The 12365-nt window shown below is 34.9% G+C and overlaps 1 protein-coding gene across 1 annotated transcript in view; it reads left to right on the top strand.

Moving 5' to 3' along the window:
• LOC139586896 (uncharacterized) overlaps positions 1–12365 on the top strand; it is a 66231-nt gene that overhangs the window by 38068 nt on the left and 15798 nt on the right. Inside the window, exons 19-24 of the mRNA XM_071420560.1 lie at positions 2381–2469; positions 3981–4021; positions 7369–7539; positions 11338–11487; positions 11554–11667; positions 11735–11848. Of these exons, the coding sequence (XP_071276661.1) occupies positions 2381–2469; positions 3981–4021; positions 7369–7539; positions 11338–11487; positions 11554–11667; positions 11735–11848 (679 nt within the window). The remainder of the gene's footprint in view (positions 1–2380; positions 2470–3980; positions 4022–7368; positions 7540–11337; positions 11488–11553; positions 11668–11734; positions 11849–12365) is intronic.

The raw sequence follows: 12365 nt of genomic DNA, 5'->3' as shown, positions 1-12365 counted from the left end.
TCATCTCAGGAGGATGAGGATGGTGGGGTGGGGGCCACATCTTCCCCGTGCAGCGCCCGGCCACCACCACGGCCGCCAGGTAACCCCTGAGGGGAGGAAGGCTCGGGAGGATGAGGATGGTGGGGCGGGGGCTGCGCCATTGGCTCCTTCATTGGCTTCATCTTCATCTTCATTGGCTTCTTCATCTTCATTGTTGTCTTGTTCTTCTTCATTGGCTTCTTCTTCATTGGCTTCATCTTCATTGGCTTCTTCTTCATCTTCATTGGCATCTTCATCTTCATTGTTGTCTTCTTCTTCTTCATCTTCATTGTCTTCATCTTCACTGGCTTCTTCATCTTCAATGGCTTCTTCATCTTCATTGGCTTCATCTTCATCTTCATTGATGTCTTGTTCATTGGCTTCCTCTTGATCTTCATTGTTGTCTTCTTCTTCTTCTTCTCCTCCTTCATCTTCATTGGCTTCATCTTCATCGCTTTCTCCTTCATTGGCCTCTCCTTCTTCATCTTCATTGTTGTCTTCTTCATCTTCTTGTTCCTCCTCTTGTTCTCTGTCAGCTTCTTGCCATCTTCATCTTCATCATCTCGGGAGGATGAGGATGGTGGGGTGGTGGCTGCGCTGTTGGCTCCTTCATTGGCTTCATCTTCATTGTTGTCTTGTTCTTCATCTTCACTGTCCTCTTCTTCTTCATCTTCATTGCTGTCATCTTCTTCTCCTCCTTCATCTTCACTGTCAACTTCTTCATCTTCATCGTCTTCTTCTTCATCTTCTTGTTTTTCTTCTCCTTCATCTTCAGTGTATTTCTCTTCATCTTCATCATCATCTTCTTCTTCATCTTCTTGTTCCTCTTCATTTTCTTCTTCATGTCGTCTTCATCTTCATCATTGTCTTCTTCATCTTCATCTTTGTCTTCTTCATCTTCATCTTTGTCTTCTTCATCTTCCTGATCATCTTCAAGTTCCTCTTCTTCATCGTCATCTTCGTCTTCTTGTCATCTTCATCTTCATTGTCTTCCTCTTCATCTTGCCATCTTCATCTTCATCGTCTTCTTCTCCTTCATCTTCAGTGTCCTTCTCTTCATCTTCATCATCTTCTTCTTCTTCATCTTCTTGTTCCTCTTCATTTTCTTCTTCTTGTCGTCTTCATCTTCATCGTTGTCTTCTTCATCTTCATCATTGTTATCTTCATCTTCCTGATCACCTTCAAGTTCCTCTTCTTCATCGTCATCTTCGTCTTCTTGTCATCTTCATCTTCATTGTCTTCCTCTTCATCTTGTCATCTTCATCTTCATCGTCATCGTCATCATCTTCCTGATCATCTTCAAGTTCCTCTTCTTCATTGTCTTCTTCTTCTTCTTCATCTTCATCGTCTTCTTCTTCTCCTTCATCTTCAGTGTCCTTCTCTTCATCTTCATCATCTTCTTCTTCTTCATCTTCTTGTTCCTCTTCATTTTCTTCTTCTTGTCATCTTCATCTTCATCTTCATCATCTTCTTCTTCTTCCTGACCATCTTCAAGTTCCTCTTCTTCCTCATCTTCTTCTTCTTCATTGTCTTCTTCATCTTCATCTTCATTGTCTTCCTCTTCATCTTGTCATCTTCATCTTCATTGTCATCTTCATCTTCCTGATCATTTTCAAGTTCCTCTTCTTCATTGTCTTCTTCTTCTTCATCTTCATCTTCATCATCATCTTCTTCATCTTCCTGATCATCTTCAAGTTCCTCTTCTTCATTGTCTTCTTCTTCTTCATCTTCATCGTCTTCTTCTTCTCCTTCATCTTCAGTGTCCTTCTCTTCATCTTCATCATCTTCTTCTTCTTCATCTTCTTGTTCCTCTTCATTTTCTTCTTCTTGTCTTCTTCATCTTCCTGATCACCTTCAAGTTCCTCTTCTTCCTCGTCTTCTTCTTCTTCGTTGTCTTCTTCATCTTCATTGTCTTCCTCTTCATCTTGTCATCTTCATCTTCATCTTGTCATCTTCATCTTCATCTTCATTGTCTTCTTCTTCTTCATGTCATCTTCATCTTCATCGTCATCTTCTTCTTCTTCCTGATCATTTTCAAGTTCCTCTTCTTCCTCGTCATCTTCATCTTCATCTTCATCTTCATCTTCATCATCTTCTTCTTCTTGCCATCTTCATCATCTCCTTCTTCTTGTTCCTCTCCCTGTTCCATCTTCATCTTCTTCATCTTCTTCATCATCTTCTCCTTCATTGCCTGATTATTAATTAGTAATTAATGAGCTCCTCTCCCTGTTCCATCTTCATTGTCTTCATCTTCATTGTCTTCATCTTCATCGTCTTCATCTTCTTCATCTTCTTCACTGCCTTCTCCTTCATTGCCTGATGATTAATTAGCAATTAACGAGCTGTGATTGGGTTTTCCCAGCCGCAGGAACCCCCTGGGTCTCATCGTGGCGCTGGACGAGAACCAGGAGGCCTCGGGGGAGCTGTTCTGGGACGACGGAGAATCCACGGGTGAGGCGGGAAATCATCATTATTATTAAAATATTATTATTATTATTATTATTATTATTATTATTATTATTATTATTATTATTATTATTATTATTATTATTATTATTATTATTATTGAGAATCCACGGGTGAGGCGGAAAAATCTTAATTATTATTAAAATATTCATTATTATTATTGTTATTGTTATTGTTATTGTTATTGTTATTGTTATTATTGTTATTATTAGGGAGAATCCACGGGTGAGACGGCACAATCTTAATTATTATTAAAATATTCATTATTATTATTATTATTATCATCATCATCATCCATTATTTTATTATTATCCATTATATTCTCATTCTTCTTCTTCTTATTATTATTATTATTATTGAGAATCCACAGGTGAGGCGGAAAAATCTTTATTATTATTATTATTATCATCATCATCATCCATTATTTTATTATTATCCCTATTATTATTATTATTATTATTATTATTATTATTATTATTATTATTATTATTATTATTGAGAATCCACGGGTGAGGCGGAAAAATCTTAATTATTATTAAAATATTCATTATTATTATTGTTATTGTTATTGTTATTGTTATTGTTATTATTGTTATTATTAGGGAGAATCCACGGGTGAGACGGCACAATCTTAATTATTATTAAAATATTCATTATTATTATTATCATCATCATCATCATCCATTATTTTATTATTATCCATTATATTCTCATTCTTCTTCTTCTTCTTCTTATTATTATTATTGAGAATCCACAGGTGAGGTGGAAAAATCATTATTATTATTATTATTATTATTATTATTATTATTATTATTATTATTATTATTATTATTGAGAATCCACGGGTGAGGCGGAAAAATCTTAATTATTATTAAAATATTCATTATTATTATTGTTATTGTTATTGTTATTGTTATTGTTATTATTGTTATTATTAGGGAGAATCCACGGGTGAGACGGCACAATCTTAATTATTATTAAAATATTCATTATTATTATTATTATCATCATCATCATCATCCATTATTTTATTATTATCCATTATATTCTCATTCTTCTTCTTATTATTATTATTCTTATTATTGAGAATCCACAGGTGAGGTGGAAAAATCATTATTATTATTATTATTATTATTATTATTATTATTATTATTATTATTATTATTATATTAATAAATTATTACTGTTATTATCATTATCATCATTATAATTATAATTACTATTATTAAGGAATTATTATTATCACTACTATCATTGTCATCATGATTAGCATCACCATTATTATTATTATTATTATTATTATTATTATTATTATTATTATTATGGAGAATCCACGGGTGAGGTGGCAAAATCTTTATTATTATTATTATTATTATTATTATTATTATTATTATTATTATTATTATTATTATTATTATTATTACCACCATTATCATTATTATTATTTCAGCATTTTAATTATTTTCCTCATTATTTTGATTTTTCTCCCATTTCAGACAGCAATTCCTACATTTTCTACGAATTCCGATTTTCCAACGTGAGTCACAAACTTGAAATTCCTTCAATTGGAATTCCTGCTTTTATTCATCAAGATTTTCAATTAATTACAGAATTAAATTGGAAATGCTGAATTATTCAAAGAAATCCATTAAAAAGTTTATTTATTAAAGGATTATTTTAGTATAAAAGGTGATAAAATTTAATTATTATATAAATAATAATATTATAACATATCTATTATTCATTATATATTATATCTAATTATCTAAATATAATTATATATTATATTATATTATATTATATTATATTATATTATATTATATTATATTATGTTGTAATGTATTGTAAATATAATATAATATAATATAATATAATATAATATAATATAATATAATTGTATAATTTATATGTAAGGGAATAAAATAAATTCTATTACAATAAATTACTCCAGTATATTAATTTATATTTCATGAACATATTTTCTTTATTAATTTAGCTTATTATAATATTACCTTAGGAAGATATAAAATATTAAATTAATACAGTATAAATCTATATTATATTAAATTATTTATATAATATTAATAAATATGTTTTTTACATAGCCAGTGTTTCAAAGAAAAAATTTTTATATCTTTTATATTATATTTTAGCATATTTTATATCATATATAATATATCCTTTTATATCCAATTGTATCTTGCATTAAATTATAGTTTATTGTAATATAGTGCTATTAATATTAGAAATAATTAAATTATAATATATATAATATTTTATAGTTTATATCTGTTATATTTATTTATACACTAATATTTTAAAATTAATTTAAAGAAATATCCTGCAAGTTTAAATTCAAAATATTTATGAACATCTATAAATTTAAAAATATAAAATAGGTATTTATGTATATATACGCATATAATATGATTAATATTATTTTCAATATTAAAATTGATAATGACACCATCAAATATTAATATTAATAGAAATATTAATATAGATAATAATGATTATGTAATATTAAATATCTCTTATATATGTTATATATATTAACATAGTATATATTATATGGTAATATATAATCTAATATATTATAATATAATATAATATAATATAATATAATATAATATAATATAATATAATATAATATAATGTAATAGCCTCTAATATTAAGTTATAATGTATCCTCTTATATAATATCCTTTTATATCCTATTTTTTATATCTATAGTCATAATAATATTAATAGTTATAATTATATTTATATATTTATGTATATATTTGTATATTTACATATTTTAAAATTTACATATTTATATTTTTACTTATATTTATAGGTATATTATATCATATTATTTTATATTGTATATACTATATTATATTATATTATATTACATTACGTTACATTATATTACATTACATTACATTATATTACATGACATTATTTTATATTATATTATTATTACATCCTTTTATATCCTATCCTATTATATCCCATTAACTATACAATATTATATTTATAATTAAATTCTATTACATTCACAATTAAATTTCCATTTCTAATCACATCCGTATCTATATTATACATAAATTATCACATACAAATCCATTAATTCATTCCTATTTTAATCACATCCTCCATTTCCTACCCCAAAAATCCCCCATAAAAACCAAATTTGATTTTCCCTTTCCCACCCCTCACCACCCAAACCCCTCCATTTCCCCAGTCCCGGAACGTTCTGGAACTTTCCATGACCAAACTCCTCCATTTCCCGCCCCAATCCCAGAACGTTCTGGAATTTTCCATGACCAAACTCCTCCATTCTCATCCCAGAACGTTCTGGAACTTTCCATGACCAAACTCCTCCATTTCCCCCCCCCCCCAATCCCAGAACGTTCTGGAACTTTCCATGACCAAACTCCGCCATTTCCCCCATCCCAGAACGTTCTGGAACTTTCCGTGACCAAACTCCTCCATTCCCCCCCCCCCCCCCCCCCCATCCCAGAACGTTCTGGAACTTTCCGTGACCAAACTCCTCCATTTCCCCCCCCAATCCCAGAACGTTCTGGAACTTTCCATGACCCATTTCCCCCATTTCCCCCCCATATCCCAGAATGTTCTGGAACTTTCCGTGACCAATTTCCCCCATTTCCCCCTGATCCCAGAACCTTCGGGAACTTTCCGTGACCAAACTCCTCCATTTCCCCCCCTCATCCCAGAACGTTCTGGAACTTTCCGTGACCAATTTCCCCCATTTCCCCAATCCCAGAACGTTCTGGAACTTTCCGTGACCAAACTCCTCCATTTCCCCTCCCAATCCCAGAACGTTCTGGAACTTTCCGTGACCAAACTCCTCCATTTCCCCCCCCAATCCCAGAACGTTCTGGAACTTTCCATGACCCATTTCCCCCATTTCCCCCCCATATCCCAGAATGTTCTGGAACTTTCCGTGACCAATTTCCCCCATTTCCCCCTGATCCCAGAACCTTCGGGAACTTTCCGTGACCAAACTCCTCCATTTCCCCCCCTCATCCCAGAACGTTCTGGAACTTTCCGTGACCAATTTCCCCCATTTCCCCAATCCCAGAACGTTCTGGAACTTTCCGTGACCAAACTCCTCCATTTCCCCTCCCAATCCCAGAACGTTCTGGAACTTTCCGTGACCAAACTCCTCCATTTCCCCTCCCAGTCCCAGAACGTTCTGGAACTTTCCATGACCCATTTCCCCCATTTCCCCCCCATATCCCAGAACGTTCTGGAACTTTCCGTGCCCAAACTCCTCCATTTCCCCCCCATCCCATCCCAGAACGTTCTGGAACTTTCCGTGACCAAACTCCTCCATTTCCTCCATCCCAGAACGTTCTGGAACTTTCCATGACCAAACTCCCCCATTTCCTGCCCCCAAGCCCAGAATGTTCTGGAACTTTCCGTGTCCAAACTCCTCCATTCCCATCCCAGAACGTTCTGGAACTTTCCGTGCCCAAACTCCTCCATTTCCCCAATCCCAGAACGTTCTGGAACTTTCCATGACCAATTTCCCCCATTTCCCCCTGATCCCAGAACCTTCGGGAACTTTCCGTGACCAAACTCCTCCATTTCCCCCCCTCATCCCAGAACGTTCTGGAACTTTCCGTGACCAATTTCCCCCATTTCCCCAATCCCAGAACGTTCTGGAACTTTCCGTGACCAAACTCCTCCATTTCCCCTCCCAGTCCCAGAACGTTCTGGAACTTTCCATGACCCATTTCCCCCATTTCCCCCCCATATCCCAGAACGTTCTGGAACTTTCCGTGCCCAAACTCCTCCATTTTCCCCCCATGCATCCCAGAACGTTCTGGAACTTTCCGTGACCAATTTCCCCCATTTCCCCCCCCATCCCAGAACGTTCTGGAACTTTCCGTGACCCACAACAATTACTCGGACCCCCACGGGCTGCACTTTGAGGAGCTGCGGGTGCTGGGGCTGCCGCGAGCACCAATCGGCATCAGCGTCACCACCGAGGGCGTGGCCGCCACGGCCAATCACAGCCTGAGCTGGGACGGCGCCGCCCAGGTGGGGGACGGACACGGTTTTGGGGGGGAAACGGGGAATTTGGGGGATTCGGGGGATTTGGGGAATTCGGGATATTGGGAAATGCAGAATTTGGAATTTGGGACATTGGGGAATTTTGGATATTGGGGAATGTGGAATTTGAGCAATTTGTGATATTGGGGAATTCAGAATTTGGGGAATTTAGGATTTTGGGGAATGCGGAACTTGGGATATTGGGGATATTGGGGAATTCCAAATTTGGGGGGATTTGGGGAATTTGGGATATTTGGGGAATTTGGGGATTTTGGGATATTGGGAAATGCAGAATTTGTGGAATTTGGGATACTGGGGTATTTGGGATATTTGGGAATTCAGAATTTAGGAATTTGGGATATTGGGGAATTCGGAATTTAGGGAATTTAGGATATTTGGGAATGCGGAATTCGGGGAATTTGGGGAATTTGGGATATTGGGGAATGCGGAATTTGGGAATTCAGGATATTGGGGAATATGGAATTTGAGCAGTTTGGGATATTTTGGAATTCGGAGTTTGGGGAATTTGGGGAATTTGGGATATTGGGGAATGCGAAATTTGGGGAATTTGGGATATTGGGGATATTGTGGAATGCAGAATTTGGGGAATTTGGAATTTGGGGAATTTGGGATATTTGGGGTATTTGGGAATTTGGAATTTGGGGAATTTGGGATTTGGGGAATGTTGAATTTGGGGGGTTTGGGATATTGGGGATATTGGGGAATGCAGAATTTGGGGAATTTGGGATATTGGGGAATGCGGAATTTGGGGGATTTGGGGAATTTGGAATATTTGGAATATTTGGGAATTCAGAATTTGGGCAGTTTGGGGAATTTGGGATATTGGGGGATGCAGAATTTGGGGAATTTGGGATATTTGGGAATTGCAGAATTTGGGCAATTTGGGATATTGGGGAATGCGAAATTTGGGGAATTGGGGATATTTGGGAATGTGGAATTTGGGGAATTTGGGATATTGGGAATTGCAGAATTTGGGATATTGGGGAATGCAGAATTTGGAATATTTGGAATATTTGGGATATTGGGGAATTTGGGATATTTGGGAATTCGGAATTTGGGCAATTTGGGATATTGGGGAATGTGGAAATTGCGGAATTTGGGATATTGGGGGATGTGGAATTCGGGGAATTTGGGGAATTTGGGATTGCAGAATTTGGGGAATTTGGGATATTGGGGAATGCAGAATTTGTGGAATTTGGGATACTGGGGTATTTGGGATATTTGGGAATTCAGAATTTAGGAATTTGGGATATTGGGGAATTCGGAATTTAGGGAATTTAGGATATTTGGGAATGCGGAATTTGGGGAATTTGGGATATTGGGGAATGCGGAATTTGGGGAATTTCGGATATTGGGGAATGCAGAATTTGGGGAATTTGGGATATTTGGGGTATTTGGGATTTGGGAATTTGGGGAATTTGGGGAATTTGGGATATTGGGGAATGGAGTTTGGGATATTGGGGAATTTGGGATATTGGGGAATGCGGAGTTGGGGATAATTGGGATATTTGGGAATGCAGAATTTGAGCAATTTCGGGAATTTTGGATATTGGGGAATTTGGGATATTTGGGAATTCGGAATTTTGGATATTGGGGAATTCAGAATTTGGAGAATTTGGGATATTGGGGAATTTGGGGTATTTGGGAATGGGGAATTTGGGGAATTTGGGATATTGGAGAATTTGGTATGATAATAAATGATAAAACTAATAAAATGGAAATAAAATCAAAAGGTAAAAATAAATAAAATTAGCATGATGATAAAACAATATAAAAAGAAAATCAAACTAGAATTTTTAATACAAATATAGATATAGATATGGATATAGATATATAGATAGAGACGGGGATAGAGATATAGGTGTAGATATATAGTTATAGATATAGATATTGTTATAGATAAAGATTATAGATAATAGATATAGATATTGATATAGATATATAGATATATAGATATATAGATATATAGATATATAGATATATAGATATATAGAAATATACATATAGATATAGATATAGGTATAGATATATAGATGTAGATATATAAATATAGATATAGATATAGATATATACATATAGATATAGGTATAGATATATAGAAATATAAATATAGATATATAGATGTGTATATAGATATAAATATAGTTACAGATATAGATAATAGATGTAGGTATAGATATATAGATATATAGATAGATATAGATTAGATATAGATATAGATAATAGATAAAGATATGGATATAGATATAGATATAGATATATGATATTGTTATAGATATAGTTATAGATATAGATACTGTTATAGATAAAGATTATAGATTGTAGATATAGATATGGATATAGATATAGATTATAGATATAGATATAGTTATATAGATATATTTGTAGATATAGATTTATCGATATAGATATAGATATAAATATATAGATACAGATAATAGATATATAGATATAGGTATAGGTATAGATAAAGATATAGATAGAGATAGAGATATAGATACAGATACAGATATAGGTGTAGGTATAGATATAATTATAATTATAGATTATAGATATGGATATAGATATAGATTTATAGATATATACATAGATATAGATATAGGTATATGCATAGATATAGATAATAGACATAGATATGGATATGGATATGATATAGATATATAGTTATAGATGTGGATATGGATATAGATATAGATATAGATAATAGATATAGATATGGATATGGATATGATATAGATATAGATATAGATATAGGTATAGGTATAGGTATAGATGGGGATATATATATGGTTATTGACATAGATATATAGTTATAGATGTGGATATGGATATAGATATAGGTATAGATATAGACAATAGATATAGATATAGATACTGTTATAGGTAAAGATTATAGATTGTAGATATAGATATGGATATAGATATAGATTATAGATATAGATATAGTTATATAGATATATTTGTAGATACAGATATAGATATAAATATATAGATACAGATAATAGATATATACATATAGATATAGGTATAGAAAAAGATATAGATATAGATAGAGATACAGATAGAGATATAGATACAGATACAATTATAATTATAGATTATAGATATGGATATAGATATAGATATATATATAGATATAGATATAAGTATATGCATAGATATAGATAATAGACATAGATATGGATATGGATATGATATAGATATAGAGATATATATATAGATATAGATATAGGTATATGTATAGATATAGATATAGATAATAGATATAGATAATAGATGTAGATATGGATATGATATAAATATAGAGATAGATATAGATATAGGTATAGGTATAGGTATAGATGGGGATATAGATATAGATATAGATATAGATATAGATATAGATATAGATATAGATGGGGATATATATATGGTTATTGATATAGATATATAGTTAGAGATATAGTTAGAGATATATATATAGTTACAGATATAGATAATAGCTGTAGATATATAGATATATAGATATAGATATAAATATATAGATATATAGATATAGATATATAGAGATAGAGATATAGCTATAGATTACATATAGATATAGATATAGATTATGATATACATATAGATATAGATAATGATATAGATATACATATAGACATAGATATAGATACAATTCAGATGTCAATAAAAACAACACACACCAAAACCACAACCAATTTCGGATCATTAGCCTAACGAGCTCCCCCAATCAACACCTTTGCTAATTACCCCGTGTCCCCGCAGGTGGCGGAGGCGCGGGGGCTGCGGCTGCGGCTGGGCCGGTCGCACGCCGTGCGCTGGAGCCTGGGGACGCGCGAGAGCGAGCGCCTGGACTGCCACCCCTGGGACGGGGCCAGCGCCGAGCGCTGCCGGGCACGGGGCTGCCAATGGAACGTAATTAACACCTGCAGTTAATTAATGAGGGCACTGGGTGCCTGGGGATGTAATGAACACCTGCAGTTAATTAATGAGGGCACTGGGAGCCTGGGGACGCGCGAGAGCGAGCGCCTGGACTGCCACCCCTGGGACGGGGCCAGCGCCGAGCGCTGCCGGGCACGGGGCTGCCAATGGAACGTAATTAACGGCTGCAGTTAATTAATGAGGGCACTGGGTGCCTGGGGATGTAATGAACGGGCTGCAGTTAATTAATGAGGGCACTGGGTGCCTGGGGACGCGCGAGAGCGAGCGCCTGGACTGCCACCCCTGGGACGGGGCCAGCGCCGAGCGCTGCCGGGCGCGGGGCTGCCAATGGAATGTAATTAACAGCTGCAGTTAATTAATGAGGGCACTGGGTGCCTGGGGACGTAATTAACACCTGCAGTTAATTAATGAGGGCAATGGGTGCCTGGGGACGTAATTAACACCTGCAGTTAATTAATGAGGGCACTGGGTGCCTGGGGATGTAATTAACGGGCTGTAGTTAATTAATGAGGGCACTGGGTGCCTGGGGATGTAATTAACGACTGCAGTTAATTAACGAGGGCACTGGGTGCCTGGGGACGTAATTAACACCTGCAGTTAATTAATGAGGGCACTGGGTGCCTGGGGATGTAATGAACGGGCTGTAGTTAATTAATGAGGGCACTGGGTGCCTGGGGACGTAATTAACGGGCTGCAGTTAATTAATGAGGGCAATGGGTGCCTGGGGACGTAATTAACACCTGCAGTTAATTAATGAGGGCACTGGGTGCCTGGGGATGTAATTAACGGCTGCAGTTAATTAATGAGGGCACTGGGTGCCTGGGACGTAATTAACGGGCTGCAGTTAATTA

This window comes from Agelaius tricolor, unplaced genomic scaffold, assembly GCF_023055355.1.
Source record: "Agelaius tricolor isolate 1412-34295 unplaced genomic scaffold, bAgeTri1.0.p SCAF_150, whole genome shotgun sequence".
NCBI lineage: Eukaryota > Metazoa > Chordata > Aves > Passeriformes > Icteridae > Agelaius > Agelaius tricolor.
This window is presented reverse-complemented; position numbering and strand designations above follow the sequence as displayed.